At 34.1% G+C, this 24,989-nt stretch overlaps 1 protein-coding gene and 1 long non-coding RNA gene across 6 annotated transcripts in view; both read left to right on the top strand.

Moving 5' to 3' along the window:
* Positions 1–2,961: 2,961 nt before the first annotated feature.
* Positions 2,962–3,995, top strand: LOC122318810. Its single transcript, XR_006244910.1, has 2 exons — positions 2,962–3,182; positions 3,568–3,995. It is a non-coding gene; the product is annotated as an uncharacterized LOC122318810 (long non-coding RNA).
* Positions 3,996–4,022: 27 nt separating this feature from the next.
* The window catches only part of LOC122318809 (calcium-transporting ATPase 10, plasma membrane-type-like), a 38,249-nt gene continuing 17,282 nt past the window's right edge, over positions 4,023–24,989 (top strand). Inside the window, exons 1-9 of one of the 5 annotated variants that reach the window (XM_043136448.1) lie at positions 4,023–4,141; positions 4,286–4,508; positions 13,794–13,927; positions 15,110–15,276; positions 15,662–15,778; positions 15,863–15,902; positions 24,314–24,423; positions 24,514–24,645; positions 24,758–24,847. In XM_043136448.1, coding sequence (XP_042992382.1) covers positions 15,112–15,276; positions 15,662–15,778; positions 15,863–15,902; positions 24,314–24,423; positions 24,514–24,645; positions 24,758–24,847 — 654 coding nt within the window. In that variant the 5' untranslated portion in view covers positions 4,023–4,141; positions 4,286–4,508; positions 13,794–13,927; positions 15,110–15,111. Of the gene's footprint in view, positions 4,509–9,994; positions 10,135–13,793; positions 13,928–15,109; positions 15,277–15,661; positions 15,779–15,862; positions 15,903–24,313; positions 24,424–24,513; positions 24,646–24,757; positions 24,848–24,989 lie in introns of those variants that run through there. The other 4 variants (XM_043136453.1, XM_043136449.1, XM_043136451.1 and 1 more) reach the window with 4 other exon arrangements.

Below are 24,989 nucleotides of genomic sequence, written 5' to 3'. Positions count from 1 at the left end.
TATAAACATATATTATATATGTGTGTGAAGTTTTTCATTTCTGAAAATGTAAAGATGCAGACGGGCAGCTCGATTGTTGACAGAGTGAATATGCACATGGCCGCCACCAAAATAATAATAAAAGAAATTAAAAAATAATGTTAGGTATAGACGTAAAATATATAAATATTATATAGTTATTTTAAAAATAAGTGTAACATATTATTAAAAAATTAATTTTCTTTTTATAATATAAATTTCATATTTATTTTTTTAAGTGATTATTTAATATTTACACACTTATTATAAAAAACTCAAAGCATGCGTGGAGTTCCACTCATCCTCTATTTCCGTAAAAATCCTTCTTAAATTAATTTTTATGTTTAGAAAGCATCACCAACTAGCAAACATAAATGTTGTTATCATTCATGTGTGTTAGTTCACGTTTTTTCTAATAATTAGCAGTACCTAATAATGTTAGGTAAACGACTAAAGAAAAGGAACAAAAAAAAAAAGTTTTTGGTGGGTCTTAAAGGCATATAAACCTTATCAATGTGACATAAATTTAAAGTTCACATTATTGAAAAGCATTGGCCACCCTTGTTTGGGTGGAAAAAATCTTTATTCTAGCTTGACATATTTTTAATCAAATGTACGTTAATCTTTTTCAAAGGCAAAAATAAAGCATATAGTATATATATATATATTTAAAAAACTCTCATCCCAAACGTACACTTTTTTCTATTAATAATTCCACCACTTCAAAAATATCATCAAAATTTTATTCCTGCTAATTCATTACAGATCCGAACAAGAATTTGAGACAGTGTACATGTGATGTAATTCTATTAATGTTTCTCTTTCGATGATCTCTTAATTTTTTTTCAAATCTAGCTTATATCCACTTTGAGAAAGTCTAAATATAATAATAAATAATTTAACTTTTTTAAATTTTTAAATAATATTAATATTAAAATATAATATTTTAATATTTAATTTTAAAATTTAAAATTCTCATATAAAAAAACTCAGTAACCAAAAAAATCTAATACAAATCACATTTTGAAAGATATTATTCAAACTATTCCCGCCATTTTCCTACCTACTTTCACATAATCGAATAAATGTACATTTTCTGCAAGACTTTAAGAAAGTCATACCAACCAAACATCTTTTCTCATAACTCGGAATTATTAATTGACTAGCTAGTAAATGTAGTTGGTGGCATTCGTAATTAAGCGAGGGACTTAATTTAAATGTAATAAAAGAACGAGACTTATGTTTATAGATTTTTTATTAACTCAACTTCTATTCAAAGAGAAATGTTTATTCTTTGACGGAACCCTTTCTCTCACTCAAAAAAGAAAAAAAAATAAAAAAATCTAGATCTAATTTTCGCCAGAGGCTCCTCGTCCTTCTCTCTCTTTCCCTAATTTTCTCATTTTTTAGTTTATTTTTCTTTTTTTAAAGTCTAAAAATCTCTTCATTCTCCATCTTTTTTCTTCATGTCTCCTCCTCATTCTTTCTCTCATTCGCTCATTTCTTAATTTATTTTTCTTCATTTAAAGTCTTAAAAGTTAGATCTATAATTTTTTGGTAACTCTTAATAAACACAAAAAGCACAATGAGACTCTCAAGCCGTAAATCATTTGGAGGATGATGACAGTTTTGCAGAAATTACCATGAGCATGGTCCTCACGCACCTTTTACAATTGCGCGTACTCAATCCTCACAAGCCATCCATTATGGCAGCTCTTTTGGCCACACGTGCCGGATCACTAAAAATGCCACAACCAGATCTTTTATACTAGACTTTTGTAGCTGAAAAAAGATAAATTTGTTGCTTTCATGCGCTGTCAAAGTCTATCGAAATTGATCAAAACTGTAATTCATTATTTTTCGTTCTTGTTTTTCTTATTGTATAGTAAAAATTACAAAAAATACAAAAAGAATAATAGTCTCTTAGACAGTTGTGCCTGTAGAAGTTGAATCCTCTATTTCTATGAATGATGAGGCAGAGTGCTATTTTTTAGACATTTATCTATAGAGAATATTAACGGCAATGAAGTCCAAATCAGTTCAGTAGTATACTGGTGGAATTCCAAATGGTTTATACAGGGATATTCTCATATGTATATAGTTATAGATGTAAGTTTCTTTTAATGAATTATAGAATAATGATTTTTTCTAAAAAAGAGAAATATTTTAGCAACAAAAAAATTATACAAAAATAAACTTATAAATTGATATGACTTCATGTTATTCGTAGATTGTAAAATTATTTTAATTGTAAAATAGATTTAACAGATTACATAAAATTATGTTAATTTATAAGATTATTTTTGTGTAATTTTTTTATAGAATAATAATTTAAAAAAAAAATAAGAGAAATATTTCTTTTTAAATAGATTTTATAAAAATAAATTTAATTTTTTTAAAATTGCTTATAAAGCAGATGAGAGAGGTAACATTCCAAGGAATTGCCGCGAACGATCAAAGGAATTGCCGCGAACATTCTCCACTGACTATTCCACTCATGAAAGTGGAGTCAATGAATGCGGGACCATGATGGTCCGTTTATCATGACCCGCGTGCAATATGGTTTAGATTTTTTTTTTTTTTTCATTTTTAATATTTTAACAGTACATTACCTCCTCCTCCTCCCTCTTCTTTCTTTCTTTTTATTTTATATTTAATTTTATTATTATCGACATCATCATTTATTTTAAAATTTTAAATAAATAATAAATGATAAAATATGTAAAATATTTAATCAAGTAAAATATAAAATTAATATTTAAATTCAACAATTTTATGATATTATATAAAATTATCGTTTGTCTCATAAATTTAAAGAAAATATTAAATATATTTAAGAAATATTTATAAAAAATTTATTTTCTTATATGTCAGTAATTAATATGTTAAAAATTATAAAATTTAAAATTTATATTTAAAAAAATTAATAAAATAAATATTATAAATAAAAATATAAATAAAATTATAAATACATGTAACGCTACGCTAAATTTACACTAAAAAAGGTTTTTGCAACAGCCAATGATAAGATGCCACGTAGATATTTCAGGAAAACTCAGAAAGAACCGGCATCCATCCGATCAATCTGTTCCTCCGAATCTTTCCCCCTTCCCCCATCCCTTGTTTCCTCCGAACTGGAGAACCACCATCGTTCTTAGAAGATGGTTCGTCCTTTCCTTTATTGGTGTTCCTATTCATAGTTTTCCTTTGTACTTCTCTCTCTCTCTCTCTCTCTCACCGGAGTTGTGGTTGTGCTTTCGCAAATCTCTTTTGCTCGCTTGTACCTTTTGAAGTTTTACAACAGTTTTCTTAAATTGCTTGCCTGTTTCAACTCCTTGGTTCTCCATTTTTTATTTTTCTGTTCCTTCTCGTGCTTGTTAGGTTTTATCCTTAATTTTATGTCTAATCTCCTTCTGTGTTTTGTCCGTTCACAAACTATTTTGGTTTTTCACACCTATATTAGGTATGAGATAACACATTTCCCCAATACGAAGCACATGCTCTCATGGGTCTTACTAATTCTGGGTTTCTTTGTGACCAAATGTGCAGGAAGTGGATGTTAGCTTAGAATGGCTTTTCAGTATTTGTGGAAGACTGTCTATCCAGCACTGGAAACTGCCTCCCAGTACCCACCGGTGTTCAAACCACAAGTACAACCCCAAAGCCCTTAAGACCCTTGCAGAAGACCGAACAGAACCCAGCTTCCCTGCAAACTTTTGTAGTGCCAGGCAAGGCTAGAAGCAATAGAAAGAGGGTGGTTCTCGGGTTCGGAGGAAACAGAGGGATGGGAGAAAGGGAAAGATTCGGAGGAAACAGATCGATCCGGCTGTATGCTGGTTCTTTTTTAAGTTTTGAAGTGCCTACGTGGCACCTTATCATTGACTGCCGTGAAAATTCTTTTACAGCATTATAAACTTTTTATTATTATTATTTTTTAATTTTTTAAATTAATAAAAAAAAGTAAATTTTATTATTTATTCTATATAGCGAAGGCAAAGCACGAGCACTTGCATTAAGCATCCAAATTTTTCAGCTTGTTTTTGGAGGAAGTCTTTGGAATGCACTGACTTAAAACTGGAGCACGACAATTGACCTTTTATGTTTCTGTTCTGTTGCTAATGCGGTATGCTATTAACGCTGGAGAATCAAATGATATATAATTAAGGGGCGGTCCAATGTGGATGGAAGCTCCTTTATATTGGTGATTTATGCGTAATCTACGATCCAGATCTGATGAGCAGCGAAATATATATGCTTCCTTTTACAGCTACATATATGCATCCTTGTTGATCTTGTTCCTTGACGGCAGTAGTACTGCAAAATATTATTCAAGTAGATCTACGTACGATCCGGGGAACAACGTGAGGAGATAGATAGATTCGAGTTTCTTTTTCATCAATTGGACAAGTGCAGAGGCGATCAGCTAGCTTCGTCGTTCCTGGGGGCTGCTTCCTGGCCGGCCTCTAGATCCGCCGGTCGGTTTCAACCAGGTACGTTGTCTTCTGCATTATTCTAATGTATAATATATATTCCTTGTTCGATCGCATCGATCCTGTCTCTTGTTCGAATATTATAAATGTCACTTCACCTTCAAAGTCGTCCCAAATAGCTTTCCTTTTTTTAGCTTTCCGGCCCACTCAAAATGCATGGTGGCAGAAAAATGAATCATATATATATATATATATATATTCGCTGCACATCCTCTTTTGACAATTCTGAGCACCACTGCATCGAAAAGGGGCCGGGGCGGGATCAGATCAGGGATAGATAGATAGACCATCAGGAATATGATTCTGGTCGTGGACGATTAATATATGATATAATAAATATTAGATCATGATCATCATGTATTGATTATATATAATTGTTAACAAAACGCCACCGCCGGAAATAAAATGACAGGAAACTTCGAAGAAAGCTTCGTAACTTTAATTCACGATAATTGTTACATATCCAAAGAAATATAAATTATATAAAGTGAACTCACAAATTAATATAATTTTATAAAATTAATTAGTTTTATTTTATAATAAAAATTACTTTATAATTTGACGTACCATATCAAACTATATTAATTTATAAATTTATTTTTATATAATTATTTTAAGAACAAAGTATTTTCCTTAATTCATATACATGACATGTACAACTGCTAGAAATAAATTAACTTACTCCACACATGCAACCCATAGAAATTACGCTACGTCGATCGGCATATAACTCAACACACGGCCGGGGCGGTGTTTCCACATAGTATCTTCCCATCAATCTCGTGAATTTCTCACACCTTTCTAACTTGTCGACTAATGTATGTTCAAGTTTCAGTACGAATACCATATCCATTAATTAGAGGGTAGTCATTTATCTGCATGTTGGGTTAGTTTACATTTTTAATTCCTCCTCGAACAGCCAATCTGCTAAGAGCAAAATAACAGCCCCTAATTATAAATAGACACATAAGACTGAATTTACACTACATATGCAGAAATCACATATGGAGTAAGTAAGTAGTACTGCTGTGCGTGTATGTGCAGTTCTGACTCGTGAATGACATTGACAAGGGCCACAATTTCAGGACCGTGAGCCCTGGGTTAGAATATTTAGGCTGGACTACTATCTATTATTATTTGTGGACAGTTTATTATTATTATTATTTTTTATTAATATTCACATATATATATATATATACACACACACATCATGAGTGGCAGGATGATCCATGCCATTCAATTTAGCTAGCTTTAGTCACAAATACTTGCTAGAGCTAGCTAGTGGACAGATCCATCCATGCCTTTCAATATTCTTTGAGAAGATGAATTATCTTAGTATATATACCCCTTTATATTTACTTATTTGTTTTTATTGACACGTAAGTTTTAAAATTCTATCTCAACATCATGACGGCCTCCACGTATTCTATATATGCTAGCTAAAAATGGAGACGAAATGTTTAACATTTTAAAGGTTATTAGTGCATTTTAACCTCTCCTTGATCCGCGCTACGTTGATTAATATTTTGCTTCGTCCAACTTCCAATTCGATGATGACAAGTAATACGTACCACTCAATACGACTCTTATCTAAAAATGACAAAATCGATCATGTCTTCGTCAAATTCCGCGTACAGTATGTTTTGGATTTGTTTCAATATTGGTTTTATCTAATTCCTTTAAAGTCTTGGCATGTGCGCAACATATTCCAACAACGTACCATTCTTTTCTTCAAATTTCTCTTAATTTTCTATATATAGGCCAGTCATGACTCTTCGTTCTTTTCAACATTTTATTATTATTATTTTCATTTATTAATTTCCTCTCTTTTAATTCACAGATAGAACTAATTAAACGTTAAACATATTATGTTATTCTAGTGTTTGCTTGCGATCTTTCGGCTTCATAAATATTATTGTACTTCATGATATGTCTTAATTAAATATGTTGATGATATTCTTTGTATCCTAATCTATAAGTAATTTTTTTTAATTATTTTGATATTAAATATATTAATTAAAAAGAGAGATGATTTTTGCAGTCATAAAGTGTGTAAGTGCCGCACACTTTTTTCAAAAAAGTGAGTAAATATGAAATCTATATAAAAAATAATTTTGTAATAATAGACTTCACTTTTTTCATAAAAAGTTATCGACGCTTACACAATCATAACTGTATTACTCATAAAATATAAATTAAAATAAGAATTTTGCTACATACAATTATTTTTGTGTATTATTTATATATTCTATTAATATGATTGACCAAAACAGTTATTTTATATTAAAAAAAATGATGCAACTAATTACTAGAATATATAAAGAATATATAAAAATGATTGTATATAGAATTTTTGTTAAAACTAATAAAATAGTTATGAGAAAAGTCACGCTAGATCTACTTTGATGTACTGTTCAAAGTCATGCTACTTATTATTATATGTATATTTATGTTGAAAATTCATGATATGTGCGTGTTGGCTAAGAGCATCCCCATTTGGATGCTTATAATATTATTCTCTCCAAAACGTGGGAGAAAATATAGGGAGGATGGAAAATTGTCTTCACATTTAGATCTCTATTTTAGGTTTTTATTTTAGGGGCACTACAGTAGTCTCCTAATAGTAGTCCCCTATATTTTGGAAACTATTGTACATCTCCAATCCCTGTCGGCCATAGGTCCCGTGCTATCCCTCTCTCTCCACTCATTATTGCCTTCTTCTCTGACGTTGCTTCCGTCAACCACGAACGATTCTGTTTGGTTTCTCTCAGCAGAGCAATACCCATGTAAGTATCCCTCTCATTCCCGTCATGATTTGACCATCTGATTTCCCTCTCCCATGGATGGAACCTATATAATCTCTCATACAATTTTGAACTGATGGGAATTCTATAATTTTTTTCTCTTCGCATTCCCGTAGCTTCTAACTTTGGGCTTCTCCCTATATTTGTGTGAACCCGTGAAGTGGAAGGGTTGTGCTCTAAGGGTTGAAAATGTTTGAAATTTATTGTCTTCTGTTCAGTGTTTGGCTTGTGAATGGAGGTTTTTGTGGCTTATAAGGTTTGTGTTGTGGTTTTTGGTGCGGTATGCTGTGTTGTGTTGCTGAGCTTGTGTTGTACTATGTCCATGGCTTGTGCCTGTGCTGTGCTATGATGTGCATGACTTGTGCCTATGCTGTACTATGTGTCTATTGCTGTGCTTAGGGGTGTCAAATTATGTTAATAGGTCGTGTCAAAGAATGTATATTATATTATATAGGTCAACCATAACCCGACTCATTAAGATTATCGTGTCAACATTTCAAATCCTAACACGATCTATTAACAGAATGGGTCATGTCGTGTTAACTCATTTTGACCCATTAGTAAATATTACGAAATAGGTTAATATAACACAATACAATCAATTTCAAATTGTTTATGTAAATGGGTTGAATAGGCCCGAAATTTATCTGTTTGACACCTAATTAAATTTAGTAAAATTTTATATAAATGTTAAAATCACAATATCTATAAAAATTATAAAACTAACTACAAGTCTAATATTACAATCCAAATAATAAAAATATCAAAATTCAAATTCTAACAATTTTATTTTTAGGTATAAGAGTATAATTGTAACTTTAATTTTCTTAACATGTCATGACGGGTCAAAACTTACCCGTTAAGACTAAATCCTAACCCGCTATTATCTTATCGTGTTCTTGTTAGATTAACGAGTCGTGTAATATATTGCCATCCTAACTGTGCTGTGTGTCCATGGTTTGAGCTTGTGCTATGCTATATTAATGTGGCTTGTGCTTGTGCTATGTTGCTATGCTTGTGCTGTGTTGCCATGCTCGTGTTATGCTAGTCCATGGCTTATGGAAGGGTTGTGCTATGTTATCATGCTCGTGTTATGTTATGTGTCCATGGCTTGTGGAAGGGTTGTGATGTGTTGTTGTGCTTGTGTTGTGCTATGTGTCCATGGTTGTGCTTATGCTGTATTGTGTGTCCATAGCTTTGCATATTACTCAAGTATGTGCGGAAAAAATAAAATTAAAAAACACCATTGTGTTAGAAAATGTACATATTTAATTAAAGTATTATTTTTAATATTGATGGTTTGAAAAATAATACTATATCCGGAGAAAAAAATCGTATAAGTATTTAGAAATAAATTTAGAATGTAATATTTAAAAAGAAGAGAATAAGATAAAGAGTTAGTGACTAGGAATGGAAATATAAATGATAAAAAAAAGTAATAAAAAAGAATAGATGAATATTATTTTAATAGAATGAGAGATAATAAGGAGTGAGATGTAAGAGATTTATTAAAGATGAGTAAAATGTGGGATAAATTTATAAGAAATGTAATTTTTAAATAAAATTTAAGAAAGGGAATGTGGATGCTTTAAGCATCACCGAATAATCAGCAGTGTAAATCAATCCATTACTCCCAATCTTTTCTAAACAGATATTATATTATTCTTTAAAACTATATATTTTACTCTCTTTTTATAAATGTTTTGCAGAAGAAGACATCAAATTAATTACTTAATCCCCCATCTAATGCAACAGTACGAGTTGTATTTTAGCAATTTTTTCAAGACTACCGGAAGATCTTGCGTGTGCTTCGATCCCGTTTAAGGAGTGAGATCATGATCTCAAGAATTTTTAGTTGGAGATATTAATTGGATTTATGATATTTATTAAACATTCAATAAACTTTTAAAAAATAATATAAATACCATAATTGTTATATGATCTAATTTATTTGACTTTCTCTTTTAAGAGTAACGTTAGAGCATTCCCAATGATTTATATATCTATTACATCCTTTAAAATACATCACAAAAATTTATTTTTTTTATTTTACATACTGATTTTTACAATATATTATATATCAACTTATTTATTTTTTCTTTATATAATTTAAATCTTATACTTTTTATTTTTTTTATTCATTTTAAATATTTTCTCTAACTATTAATGATATATTCATATATTTTGATATTTGCAATATTTTTTCATATATAATGTCATATAATTATATTATATTTTAAATTAATCCAAATTTATAAGTTATAATAAAATATAAATTAATTTAAAAAATAAAAAGAAAAGATTATATAATAAAAATATTCTCAAAGTATATTATGAGAAAATCTATTTTTAATAATTGTAAAAGAATACTTTTAAGATATTTAAAATATTGAATAAGAAGAAATAGAAATGAATTAAAAATATTTAAATTGATGTATAGTATTCTTTATATGTAGAGGAATTATTGAAGTAAAATGTAAATTAATTTAAAAATATAAAATCTAAAGGAGTAATATTTTAAGAGTATTTCTTTAAATTTAGAAGAAAAATATATTTTTGAAGAACTATTGGGAGTGCTTACTAGGCTAAAAGAGATATTTTCGTACAGATATTATCTATAAATGTGGATTCGGTTTATTATAAACGACAAACCTGTAAGATACGTGAAGAATTTTACTGCTAAACAAGGGGCTTTCTTTTCCTTTTTTGTCTTCTTGGACGGTTATATAAGAAAGTAACTGTGTCTTATATCTTTCCCAAAGACAGCGTTTATCAGCAACAATCTGGCATCTCTCTCGTGATAACTGATCTGCAGTCTAAAAGTACTCTCTCTTTCTCTCTCTCACTTGATTTAATTTACCTGAAGCTTTTTAACAAGCGGTACATCAAGACATGCGCATGAATTGTCCCGTAGGTAGGGCCTAATTTTTCTCCGTAAATAGGTTAATGGATAAGTATTACAGCCGCCTTGTGCTGTTGTTCTCAATATTACTCTTTTTTTTTTAATTTTTCTGTGTTTTTCCCCTCTTGGCCACATAACTCGATCGGCTGGATGAATATTGGAGTCTGTTCATTATGAAAACGTACGTACGGGCCTGGTTTTGATATGATTGCAACCATATCTACTGATCTTTTCATTAAGATCCTACGGACTTACACATGATGCCCTTTTCATTCTCGTCAATGTCGTCATCATGAGTTCAAGTGATCATCATTTTATCTTTATTCCTAGTGCTAGCTAGCTGTGAATTCTACTTCATTTTAGCGTTCATTATCGTACGTATAATACGTCCGTGTTAAAAAATAAATCAGAGGTATGGCCAGCTGCTAGTAGGGAAGTTCGCCGACCCGATCCGAAAATGATTCCGACCCGGCCCGACCAGATAAAGGGATTCATACTGATTACCCGGTTCCAAATCACAATCACCAACGTGATTCATGTTCAGGCCTTTTGTTCAGCCATCGTTGCCCTCCTCCTTCCTCCTACGTTGTTGTTCTTCTTGTATGCCATTAACTTCCTCGTGCCCCTCTCCTTTGAGATCAATTGGCATTAAATTGAGACGCCCTTGCCTGTGTTGGTGTGCTTGAAATACCTAACCCCCACGTGTATTCGCCTCAAGATCGCGAAGAACTCCTCCTCCGTCACGGCGTCTTCTCCGGCCTGCTTCTACCTCCTAGAATCGATGTCGTACCTCGTCGAGGAATCTTCTTGGGCCCTCTTTCGCGGCTCCGCTTCCAGGAAACAATACCGTCTTCCAACTTCTTTCTCTTCTCAATACCCACCGTTCATACTTCTGCTACTATTTGCTGTAACGGTAGCCATCAAATCCCATCCTCGTGGACCACCAGTAACAGTCTCTCTCCTCTTTGAGCAAATGAGGAAGACGGAGGAAGAGAATCGCCTCTCTTTGCGGTACCACACAGGACTGAGAGTCTGAAAATCGTAATGGGTTAAAATTGGGTAACCCGTTTTCGATTTTAATCGTAAACGGATCGATTTTCGAGTCGAGTAAAAATGAATTTTCAGATTGGGTCGAGTTTTCGGGCTTTTTGTCCAGCCCTAGCTGCTAGGATCATATATGATCACAACTGATATTTTAAGATTAATTAATATAATGGCATGACTACTTACTTGTTTAGACATGAGCATGACATGCACGACGAGACGTTACGTTACGTAGATATATTGTTACCAAGTTTTGATATATGGGTGAATGTGCTAGCTGCACACGCGATACTTTATTCAGACACTATAAGAAAAATAGTTTTTTAGAATTAATTTATAACAATGAAAAAATTAGTAATAATCTTTTTGTTATTATAAATTAATCTTAAAAAAAATAATTTTTTAGAATTAATTTATAACAATGAAAAGATTAGTAATAATCTTTTTATTATTATAAATTAATCGTAAAAGGTTATTTTTTTTATAGTGAGATATACTACACGCTAATGCTAGCTGGGTGTCTGTGGGTAAGCTGACAAGAATCAACATATAATAAGTGACCACGTAAGTACTACGCAGAGGCGCCTCAACCAAAAATATCCCATACTGAAGATGATAGGTACGTATATTAATTTGATCAAAGCACGCAGCCTTCAACCCAATCGCACCTAGAATTTTTGCCGACAAACATCAAATTAAGCATTACCTGCCACTTGAATTGGTTGGAAAAGCTTTATAATTATTAGTCATCCTTTAGAAATTACTAGAGCTCATGAACCTGTGACTCATGTATGCCAGCCATTTAGTGCCTCAAAAAGAAAGAAAAATAAATCAGTTGTAGATAAACATTATCGCTTGCAATATTTGTACATATATATCTTGTTCTGATCTTTGGCTGTGAGGGTCGCTGCAGCAGTTCGCCACGTACCCTTAGATTAACTTTTGCCATGCTTGTTAGCCGTGCACCACGTCTTCCTTATGACTTTTAGTGATATGCTTTTATACTGCATGCAGTGCCAGCCATAGCCACCAGGACATCTCCATCGTTGTGCTGTAAACTTCTTTATCATTGACCTAGACATTTGTCTGCTTGTCGGATCAGTTTTTAGCAGACAACTACACAGACAAATTAAGTTGCAAATATTGACAATAATTTGTTCATGATAGTGTTTGCTGCTTATGAATATTGCCGTTATATGTGATCTCTTGGTTTAATTGTTTTGGTCATGTAGCTTCGACTTTTAGGTATCTCAATATTTAGGTATCTCAATATTTAGAAAAAAAAGTTTTGTTATTAATGATTATCCTATATATTAAATTTATTCTAATTCTTTTTAATTTTATTACTATTAAATTAATTTAGTTCTTTTATTCATCATTCATGGATTATATATTTATTAAATAAAAAAGAAATATATATAATATAACAAGAATAAAATTTTTCTTTAAAAAAAGACAGTTCTATATTTCTATTTTTTAATTGATGCCCTTCCCACCGACCCACCCAACCACTACCATAAAAAAAAGGTTAGCAAGTTTAAAGTCTTTTTTTTTTTTTGGATTGACAGCTTAAAGTTAGTGGGCTTGTTTGGTATATTTTATTTTAAAATTCTCTTTATCATCTTATTTTATTTTTTTTAAATATAATTTAAATGTAATTTTTTTATTAATTATTATAATTTTTTCAAACTAATAATTACAATTTTTTTAAAATTTCAAACAAAAAAATAAAAAGTAAATCAAATTTTAAATCTATAAATAAAAATTATATTATAAAATTATATAATAACAATATTTTAATTTTATAATATTTTTTATTTAACTATTTCTTTCCATTAAAAATATTTATTTTAAACTATTTCATTATTATTAATAAAATTTTTATCTTGTCTCACTCTTGACTTTAGATTCCACAAACAAATTATTAAGAGATTCTATAAAAAATAAAATTATTTTTATTATAAAAAAGATATAATATAGTAAATAGAATTATATCGATTTATAAATTTAGATTTATAGATTTTTTTTTTTTTTTTTTTTTTTTTTGTAGGTATAGCATTTTTAAAACTAAAGAAAATTTTTAAGAAGTAAAATCAAGGGGAAGTTCGCAGAAGCTGATGAGAAAGCATGCACTGGGAAAGTGAAACCCACTTGACAAGGAGTAGTGGCCCAGTGGGAAATCCACTTCAAGATCGGATCGTGGGGGATGTGATTTTCAAAACTTTGAACCGATACTTGACGTGTTGATCAAAGATCGGCAATTACTTGACAGAAGCATGTTCCTACTAAGAGAAGGAAAAAACGCGTCAACTGATCATGATCATGACGCGTCGTTCTCAGCTTACTTCTCAAAATTACCCAATAAGAATAATTAAAAAAAAAACTAATAACGCGTCATTAATGATCTCCTCTGAGCACGAGAAAATAACGTTTTGCTTTTTTTTCCCTTTTTTTTTAACTGCTTACCATCTTTGATAGTTTATTATTTTTTGTGATAATTCTAACATTCTGATCGTCCATGTTTTATGGGAGAAGTCAAGGTTTTGCAACATAAGAAAGGCAAAGAATTCAAAAGAAGACGTATACGCAGGGAGATAGAGGCTGCTCTTCTAGGAAAGAAAGAGTAAATTGATTTTTAGTTCCCTCGGTTTGACAAAATCGTTCCCCAGGTAAGATTTTCTTTAAAAAAAAGAAAGAAAGAAAAAAGTACTGCACATTCTGTAAACGTCTATAGATTTTTTTCTAAGCAAGTAATTTATGGATAAAATTAAAGGTTATACGATACATAATTTAATGAGGTGCAACAAATATTTCAAAATAAATAAAATGTAATACCGTTGAAAATAAAAAAGGGTATCTAGAGTTAAAATTGGCTCACATCAAATTTTCATTAAAAGAAAAGTTACTTGAAGTGGTTTTAAATAGTCTGATAAACAGACTATTAAATTGCGACTTCTAGTTGTAGGGAGACGGTGTGTGCTGCAATTTGTTTATCTAGATTGGCTGCAGAGTCTTCCATACCTATTTCATCTTTTATCAATTAGAAAAAATAGAAACATAATAACTGAAAGGCGCATTAATACACCAGAAAAGAACCACACTAGGAAGGGAGCTATTGATTGGACTTGAAAGGTTCGTGGCCACTGATTTTAGTAAATTTGCGTGTGATATTAGCAGAGTCTTGCTGGTACAGCGGTGCGTGAATTTCACGCTTAACATAAGCCGTATGTGAGATTTGCGCCTTTTACCGTCCAACAAATCGGTGTCTATGATTTTTGTTGGCGTGTTGTGGTGGTCGGAGAGGTCTGGTAGGCAATAGATTAACACTTCTTTGTATTATGGCAATAGATTAACACTTATTTGTATTATGGTCGAAAAAATATGAAAAGAACAAAAAAAAAAAAAAAATTATACACGGTCGATTATATGAAAAAAAATTATACACGGTCGATTATAGGAGGGAAGCTCCAAACCCCCCTTGCCAGAGACAAGAAAAGGCTTTGATGCCGACAGTATTTGAGAGAAAAAGGCACCGGAGAGAAAAAGGAAAAAAAAAAAAAAAACTCAGTTATTATTTAATCATTTTTTATTAGTGAACAATGGTGTATTGACTATGTTTTTAATTTTTTAAAATTATTTAAAAAATATGAAAAAAACATTAGAAAGAACGATTTAGCCCTACGAGGGCTCGCTAGGCACGAAACAGTGACACTTTCTAAAGTCTCGAGAAGCCTCAAAAGTGTTCTGGATTGCCAGTGTTCTGGATTTTTGTTGAATAATTGAAGAATTAGATTGTAACGGTGCCATCTGTGTGTTTGATCGGTATAACGGTGCCATCTCTCCTGCGACAGAAATGAGTTTCTTCAAGGGCTCGCCCCGCCGCCGGAGTAACAACGATATGGAGGCCAGGGGAAGCCCCTCCGGAGGCGAACTAATCGACGAAGATGAGTCGTCTTCCGATCCTTTCGATATTACCAGCACTAAGAATGCATCAATCGAGCGTCTCCGCCGCTGGAGGGTACGTTTTCGCTTTTCAATCCTCTTTCTTTCTGCTTATTTAGAATTTAGTTTATTCTGACTTGTCATTTTCATCAGGATATTTTCCTATAGTTTTGTGATTGGGTGGGTTCTTGATTGATTTCGTGTTTCTAAGTTCGCTATCAGGTGTGTTTTGTCATGCTTCTTTAGGAAATAAAACGAACATGGTCTAACTGGTCAGAATACACAAGCAGATGAAATGAATTTTTATTGCCATCGTTATATGGATATGTGCGCTGCAAAATATAGACGATGCGTGTCCCTTTCTAGTGAAAACTTTCTCGGGGTTGCTCGATTCACTTCGTTGTATTTGAAGACAATGTTGCATAAAACTTTTGGGCTAAACTCCACTTTTTCATCTGTAGCAAGCGGCACTTGTGCTGAATGCTTCTCGCCGATTTCGTTATACCCTGGACTTGAAGAGGGCAGAAGAGAGGAAGCAACGGTTAAGGACTGTTAGAGTACATGTTGAAGCCATACGAGTAATATAATTCCTTGGGCCTTATTTTACTTGTCCTCTTCGTAGCTGGAATATGTCTCTGAATTTATGAAATTGGTTATATTAGGCTGCTAATTTATTCAAGGCGGGCGTGGCTCCAGAAAATGGTACTTCTACATCTTTACTTTTTTGTGCTTTGTTAGTGTACATACCTCCAATTCTGGTTGAACTTTTAACTTGTTACAAGTTTTTTGTGAGATTATCTGTTGTTTAAAGATCAATTATGTGACATTTTGGTTCCCAATTATTTAGAACAATCACATTTTGTTGTCCTCTTGTTACCAGACTTGTACTTGTGTTTGCATTAATCTTTTTATATATATTTTGTTTTTGAGATTTTATATATATATGTAATAGGTGTTAGTAAGTTTCTTAGTGTTATTAAGGGGATGTTTGGATATTGAGTTGAGATAAAAATTGAATAAAATATTGTTAAAATATTATTATTATTTTGAAATTTGAAAAAGTTAAATTGTTTATTATATTTTGTATGAGAACTATAATGCCCTAGTCTCGTAGGGGTTGGAGAGTTACTTGCTGTAACTTAAAACTCACATTTTATGAAGATATTTACAGACTCCAAAATTTAAAGTCATCAGAATATTACAAAATATCTTAATAAAATCCGTCAATCCTTAGAAATCTTCTATGATTAATCCACTATGCTTAAATAATCATCTCACCCATGATCTTGATCCTTAGTTGAACTATTCTAAAATCATCTGAAAAATATTGTGGAGATAAGGAGTGAGTTATTAACCACTTAGTAAGTAGTGAATATATACTAGTGTGCAAACATGAGCATTTACAGAGTTTAGAATGCAGAAAAAATATTTTTACTTTCAGAATGCACAATCAGAATAAGTTATCAAAAATATCAGAGCTAAAGTTTTAGAAAATATTCTTATTCAAAGTTCTTTTGGCATAGCGTAGATGAACATAATCTTATCATGTCATATCATGATAGAAACCATATTTAACCCCCGTGGTAGGGTTGTACAAATCCCTGTAGCTAACCGAGTAGAAACAGAATGTAAATCTTCTCCTCATTTATTCTTGGAGTTTCAAGTGTGCATATAGGAAAGACCACACAGAAAATCACTTTGCTTCCAAAGTGGGTGCATCGGAAATAGAAAAGTTGGTACCAACCCGAGTAGAGGCCACAGTTTTACACCTGTGCTAAGGTTAGAACGGAACAGAAACATAAGCAGAATGTCATGCTAGAGGTTTTAAGAAATCATATCAGAGTATAAAACATTTTTAGAATAGAACAAAACAGAATCAGATTACAAAATATAATTTAAAGGTTGTGCATTCTGCGGAAAGCCAAGTAGAACATAAATCACCATCATACTAAAGCGATTGCACTCAGAATAGAGACCACTATTATATCATGTGGTGGGGCCCAATGTCACAATTATATCCCATGACAGGGTCAGAGGTCACTATTATATCCCTCTGATAGGGTCAGAGATCACTAGTATATCTCGTGATGGGGCTAGATGTCAGAGTAAAATAGAATCAGAATTACCATATCAGAACCATAATCAGATGAGATGAGTTTAGACTAGTTGGAGGGACTTTTGTATCCAAACCAGGCCAAAGGGTGTAATCTTTTAAAGATGGGACTAGCAAAACTGATCCTCCTAGAAGAAAAAAAATTTTGAATCATCGATGGAAGGTGGTCAATGGGTGTGCATTGTATAGAGAGGTAGAAAGGTGGTGAAGGAACTAGTATTGGGCACATTTACGGTGAAATGGGTAGTGAAGACCCTAGAGGATTTCTCCCGGTCGGATGCCAAAGAGTTTATCGGTACTTCTCACGACGACAGTAAATCTTTCATAGCTCAATGCAAATCCAATGATTACAGCATATATTTGGCAATTATAAAGTACGACGGTGGTGGGAGAAGAGGCGTCCTTATCATCTTGAATAAGTAGAAGGGAAGGGGTGGAGACAGTTGGCTTTGGAGCTGAGGGGGACTTTGTGACAAAACACCTGACAATGTAACGGAAATTTTTGGTGTGCCAAAAAGAGGACACACTTTGAATCATCCATGGTTTATAGCTCCAAGGCAAACATGAAATGGGCAACTGCCGGCTGTGTAGGTTGATTGACCAGGGACTTCAACCCTGAAAAAGCAATTGCTGGACGTGAGAGTGCAGTGAAGCAGCTTTTAAGGAGAGTGGATGAAGAAATGGGCATATGCATGAACCTAGGCCAAGAGCACGTGGGACTCTTTAAATACTTTGGTCTTTTGCGGGCTGAGAAAAGGAAGTTGAGTTGGTTGCACCTTTTGCGGGCTGAAAGTAGTGTTGTATTCAAGCTGGGCTTGGGAAAGCTTAAGTTTTCTGAGCTTGGCTCGTTTAGTAAGGAAACGGGCTTGGGCTTAGCTTGATTATAAGCAGAGCCCAGAATTATGTCTGAGCTCAACTTGTTTAAATGAAAATTGAGACTAAGCTTGGCTCGAATCTTGAGTTGAACTCCTCTAGATGTTGAGTTTTTTTATGTGAAGTTTTCTTAGTATGAGTTTATTAATTATTAACAATGCATATGAATACAAAACATGCATATTATATATATAAGATACTACTGATAATACGTGATAAGTGATAACTATAGGTAAGCATAAATACTAATATACTACTATGCTTATATGTAAGCATATTCTTGTATGACATTTGATAAGTTATAGCTAATATTGTATACACATAGCATACATAGACAACATATGTATTCCTCATAACTTCTATTTTTATGAAAGGAGGAAATAGTTTTCGTATTTTTGAACGTAGCAAAATGATAGCAAGTTCGTGTGTCTAGTTGGGACGGTAGCTTTGTGGGTGGCTAAGGGGATTGAGGATTGTTCGGAATGGAAAGAGGAAATGTTTGTTGGTGATTCCGGAGGGCGCAAATGACATTGGATGGAAAAGCTTTCTATAGTCCCTTTGAAGTGTTACTGGGTCCAAAGCCACTATTCTGGAGCATGCAAATAGTGGGGAGATTGTTAATGGAAAAACAGTAGAATGACCTTCCTTAGTCAAAGGTGTTTCGTATCTGCTGTGTCGAGGTCACTGGTGGGTAGTCCAGCCTAGATCAGCTCGCGGCAGAGGGATAGGGTGAGGCACTTGTAGGAGACAGAGGCATTCAGGTGACATTGGGAGAAGTGGAGGGAGTCCTGTGGGATGTCAAAGCTCAATTAATGAGAGTTATGGAGTATGTGAGAGATCTAATGATTAAAGTGGATAAGGGGCTGGACCTAGTTGTGGGTTTTGGTGGTGGATGAGGGAGGGCGGGGTGTAGATCCGTCGGGTTTGAAGGCCACAAGTGTGCTGGCAAAGGGTGTTTCAATGCCGTCATAGATACGGTCATTGGATGCTGGCATCTTTGTCCATGCCAGTGTCACTTAGGACATTGCTGGCCAGTTGAAGATGTGGGTCCGTCCAGGGTCTTGAGTACTTTGGAAGAAATTGTTGAGCCTCTTTTAGAAGATACAAATGGGGTAACAAAAGGTAGTAGTAGGGTCTGACAAAGTGGCATTACAAGGATTGTTTGGAGGTGGAGCACATACAAGCAATGTAGATGAAGGGAAGGAACATGTAATGCTGACAGAAACAATGGACAACAACCATATGGTGGGAAGGAAAGTTTGTCTTTGGTGCCTCGTGTGGAGGAAGGTTTAGAGTTTGAGAGTGCATTTGTGTACTGTGTTTGGGGTAATGTCGTTCTCCTGGTTTCTCTTCCTCCATTAAATAATATGGCGGGTTCGCCATTGGATTAGGTTCTGAATAAAGTTAATGGGTTTCAGCAAATCAAATTTTAAGAAAAGCAGAGGAATCAAATTTTAAGAAAAGCAGAGGGTTAAAGTGTCTTTCATGGGCAATCAACTACGATGTTAAGGGAGGTAGCTCAAGTCAAGGGAAGACTAGAGGGAGGGCATTGTGAAGACGTTCTCGTAGTGGCTTTTTCAGGTAGAGGATTAGTTCTATGGGGAACAAGTGGCTGGGGTTGGGGAGATGTGTTCCATTCTAATTCGGGATTGGAGTATTTTGGGTAGTGTTTCATGGGCTCTCTTGTATGGACTAGGTGTTTTCTTTGTTACTCCTAAAGATATATACGTCCAATATACTTGGTTACTCCTATTGATATATATAATATTTTTACTTATAAAAAAGAACTTTTATGTTGTGTATATGTAGTTTATGTAGTGGACTATATACATTATAATATAATGTAGATATAGTCGTGTATATATGTACAAACATATATGAGTTGACCTGATGAGTCGAATCGAGCTTTATACGAGTTTATTCATGAACATTGAGTCGGGCGAACTTTATACGAGTTTGTAACATTTAATAATTGAGTCGAATTCGAGCTTAATTGAGTCTAGTTTGAGTTGCTTGTCGAGTAGCGTTGTTCATTCACAGCCTTAGCTGAGAAAGGGAAACCAGGTGGGGTTGCGTTGGCTGAGAAATGGAAAAATAAAGCCCTTGAACCCACAGGCAATCCGATGACTCTTGAGGGGGGACTGCATAGAAACCCTTGTCAAAAGTGGCGAGTAGGTGGCTGGCATCTTGGTGGAGGTTACAACAACGATAACATCAACGACGTGTTTTACTGATTAAAAAAAAAAAAAATCAACTACATGTTGTGGCTGTAAAATATGCTTCCAATGCGGAAAGAGACACTTGGAGAATGGAAATTGACAGAAATGGCAACGAAAAGGCACTCGAGACACCTATTGAAGCACCGAAACATGCTGAAGAAGGGTTGAGTTTGACTAGGGCTTGGGTAGAGAAAGGGCATTGTGAAACACGTGTAGTAGGGCAGAACCCTTACCAGAAATGTTAGGGGCTATGGTGGTATACAATATTGATGGGGCTATGGAGAACATTGTCAAGGGCAGAGATATGACATGGAGAGGCACCCTAGATGAGCTTCACACAGAGTGAAGGGGAAACTTGGGAGGAAGTCCTTCCACGAAATTCTATGCATCCAAGTAGAAACAACAATATCCAGGTGTCAGAATGGGTACTAAACAAGGCAAAGGAGATCCAACATTGTGTAGGGATTATCATTGATTGCTTTAAGGACCCATGGCCCTTCTTATTGCCATCGAGGCAGGTCAAATAAACTCAAAAGATGAGTTCAGTTCAGCAAAGAAAAGAGTTAGAGAACTGAAAAGGTCTAACCTTTGAGCAATTGATTTTGGAAGAATTTTCTTGGAGGCTAAAATTAACAGGACTAACCTTGATGCTCTTGAGTCACAAGAAGTAGCACGGCTTGAGCTACCCTTTGAAGAGATGGAGATCTTTTTTTTTTTTTTTTTTGATAAGTAAAAGAAGAGAAAACAACAGTAAAGAAAGCAGTAAAAAGTATGGTGGGTGACAAAGCTCCAAGTCCATATGGCTTCTCTGTGGCTTTTATTCAAACTTGTTGGGAAGTGATCAAAGATGACATTATGGGCATCTTTCATGAATTTTATGAAAATGGCAGGATTGAAAAAAGCCTCAATGCAACTTTTATTGCTCTCATTTCCAAAAGAACTGGTAAAGGTAAAAGATTATCAACCTATTAGCTTGGTGAGTGGGATGTACAAGATCATATCAAAGGTGTTGGCCAATAGATTGAGCTTGGTGATGGAGAAGCTAATATCTAAGCCTCAACATGCCTTTTTTAGAGGTTGGTAGATTCTTTACTTGGTACTTATCGCAAACGAATGTTTGGATAGTAGACTCAAGTCGGGAGAGCCTAGACTTTTGTGCAAACTAAACATGGAAAAGGCCAATGATAGGGTCAATTGGAGCTTTTTGCTTTACATGATCAAACGATGTGGCTTTGGTTTGAAATTGTGTTCATGGATTACTCATTGCATCTCAATTGCTTATTTCTCTATCTTCCCCATGGGATTTTTAAAAGCTCACGGGGTTTTGGACAAGGTGATCCTCTTTATTTGTTACTATTTGTTTTTGTAATGAAGCCTTTATCAAGATGATCTTAGAAGTTGTAGAGGGTGGTTTCCTTTGTGGATTTTCAGTGGAGGGAGGCAAATATATCCCACCTATTATTTGTCGACGACACTAATATTTTGTGGGGCCAGAAGCGATCATATTCAAGCTTTGAGGTTACTCCTTTGCTTTGAAGCTATTTTCGGATTGAAGGTGAACTCAACTAAATCAGAAGTAGTTCTAGTGCAAGAGGTCACTAATGTGGAAGGCATGGCTTCCATCTTGGGATGCAAGATATCTCATTTGCCGATGAAATATCTTGGCCTCCCTTGGGTGCACCATTTAAATCTAAATCAATTTGGGATGTTGTATTAGAGAAAATGGAGCAAAAACTAGCTAGTTGGAAAAGGATGTACCTATCCAAGGGTGGTAGGGTTGTTTTAATTAAAAGTACTCTATCCAACTTGATGTCTTATTTCTTATCACCATTCCTGATTCCTAGCCAAGTGGCCCAACGCATGGAGAAAATTCAGCGAGGTTTATCATGGGGTGGGGTTAATGATGAGTTTCAGTTTCATTTGGTAACGTGGGCTACTATATGCTCCCACATCTCAGAAGGAGGTTTGGGTATTAGGAATTTGTAGGTTTTTAACAAGGCTTTGTTGGGCAAATGGTTATGGAGATACCATCAAGAAAGAGGTATCTTGTGGAGAAATATAATAGACTCGAAGTCTGGTGAAGCATGGGGAGAGTGGTGTTTAAATAAGTGGGCCATATGGCATGGGGCTTTGGAAGCACATAAGAAGAGGATGGGATGTGTACTTAAGAAATACTTGGTTTGAGGTGGGTGACAGACTCAAAATCAAATTTTGGCATAACATATGGTGTGGCAACAAGACACTCAAGGAAGCTTATACAAAAGTCTATGGCATAGCAAGAAGGAAAGATGCCTCAATTGTAGACCTTCAGGTATCAAATGGCGCTCCTCAATGGATTGTCACTTTCTTTAGAAATGCACATGATTGGGAAGACATAATATTGATGTTTTTTGATCTCATATATTCCACTTGCATGAGGAGGAAAGTTGATGACAAGATTTTCTGGCGTCACTCCAAGAAAGGGAAGTTCACCGTTTGCTCCTTCTAGCAAGCAATGAACACATATACAACAAAGTCATTCCCATGGAAGAGTATTTGGAAGACAAAGACACCATTAAAAGCACTCTTCTTTGTTTGGACAGCTTCATTGGGAAAGATACTCAGACCTCGTTTGGTTACACAGATGAGATGAGATGAGATGAAATAAAGTTGAAAGTTGAATTAAATATTGTTAGAATATAATTTTTGAATATGATTTTTGTTCTGGGATTCGAATAAGTTGAATTATTTATTATATTTTGTGTGAGGGTTTGGGAAAGTTGTAATGATTATATTGAGATCATCTCATCTCATATCATCGCATCTTACCAAACCAAACTAGGTGGAAATGTTGGTTCATTGTCACGGAGTGGTGTTGCATGTGCAAAAAGAATGGGGAGTTAGTTGATCATTTATTACTTCATTGTGAGGTTGCCACGACCTTGTGGAATGACTTCTTCAATTGGGTAGGACTCACTTGGGTGGTGCCGAGAAGGGTGATCCATCTCTAAGCTTCTTGGAGAGGCCTCTAAGGTAACTCTCATATTGTAGCAATATGGAAGGTGGTCCCAATATGCTTATGGTGGTGCATTTGGAGGGAAAGGAACGATAGAAGCTTCGAAGATTGAGAGTGATCAATGAAGAGTGTAGGAAACTGTTTTTCAATACTTTGCTCCATTGGTAAGTTGTAATTGATTTCAGTGAGTTTCCATGAATTTCTTGTATCACTAAATTACCACGCTCAGGCGACGCACTTGTATATATCCCATGTACATGGGCTTTTGCCTATTTTTATGATACTTTGTTTACCGATAAAAAAAAATTTATCTCATATACAGTGTTTTTTTTTTTTTTCCTTTTTCTATCGGCAGTTAATTCTTCTTCACTGACTCATATCCTACTACTCAAGCATTGTTAAATCTTCTTTGCCATTGTAATTCTTATCCCAGATTTATCTTATTACTTGGACACATTTGTTTTTTTGCTTTAGCATAGTTGCTTCTTTACAAAGTTATGAAAATAGACTGGCCAACGGTTCCATGAAGAGAACCAGTAGTCTGGTTTATGTTCTAGTTACTCAGTCGTATAATTACTTTGATTCTGCTGGTCTTGTTGGGGGAACTTTAGCCCAATGCTTCCTCTATCATATGCCAGCTTGGGATGTTCTATTTGCAGCCAGATCATATGCTGTACAAGGATCCAAGTTTATATTTAAATACCCTCTATATTGGAATTTGCCTTTGAACGTTTGAGCATGTCTTATGCCATGATATGCTGTTTTATCATTTTGTAAATTGCCTATTTGTATACTGTGATTTGTGGTACAGTGCGGCTTTTTAATTCATTCTTTTGGTGTGGATCATTTGTTTAAAAATGTTATATATACTGTTTGTATACACGATAATTTACTTGCTGGATTCAACTGTCAGGAACGGCCAAACCACCTCCAACCCCTAGTGGCGATTTTGGAATTGGACAAGAACATCTAGCTTTAACGTCAAGGGATCACAATGTTTCGTCTTTGCAGGAATATGGGGGGGCAAGTTTTCCACCAAACTGTCTTTATTGTATTATGGATATTTTGTACATGCAATTTATACATGTTATTTGCTTCCACGCCTTTACACAGGTCAAAGGGCTATCAGATTTATTAAAAACAAACTTGGAGAAGGGGATTCAAGGAGATGAGCCTGATTTGCAGAAGAGGAGGAATGCATTTGGATCAAACACTTATCCTCGAAAAAAAGGGAGGAGTTTTTGGGTAAACCTCATTATGAATAAGATATTTATTAACTCATTTTTTTAATCAGTAGAATTACCTTTCTTTGTTGAAGAATAGAATATGAGCTATTTTTTTTTACTGTTTCTCGTAGATGTTTCTTTGGGAAGCTTGGCAAGACCTCACATTAATCATTTTGATGGTAGCTGCGGTGGCCTCTTTGGCACTGGGTATAAAGACTGAGGTAAGCTTGGACAGGGAACATAAAATAGGTTATGCTTCTGGGTGTTGTGTTGAAGGTCCTTGGGAGGGTCTTAAGCATTAATTTCATCAACTTTAGTGTTCCTCTTTCTTTGCAAGAAATTGTCATTGCTTTTATGAAGACG

This window comes from Carya illinoinensis, chromosome 8 (genome assembly GCF_018687715.1).
Source record: "Carya illinoinensis cultivar Pawnee chromosome 8, C.illinoinensisPawnee_v1, whole genome shotgun sequence".
Lineage (NCBI taxonomy): Eukaryota > Viridiplantae > Streptophyta > Magnoliopsida > Fagales > Juglandaceae > Carya > Carya illinoinensis.
The sequence above is the reverse complement of the archived record's forward strand: the minus strand, read 5'-3'. Positions and strand labels throughout refer to the sequence as shown.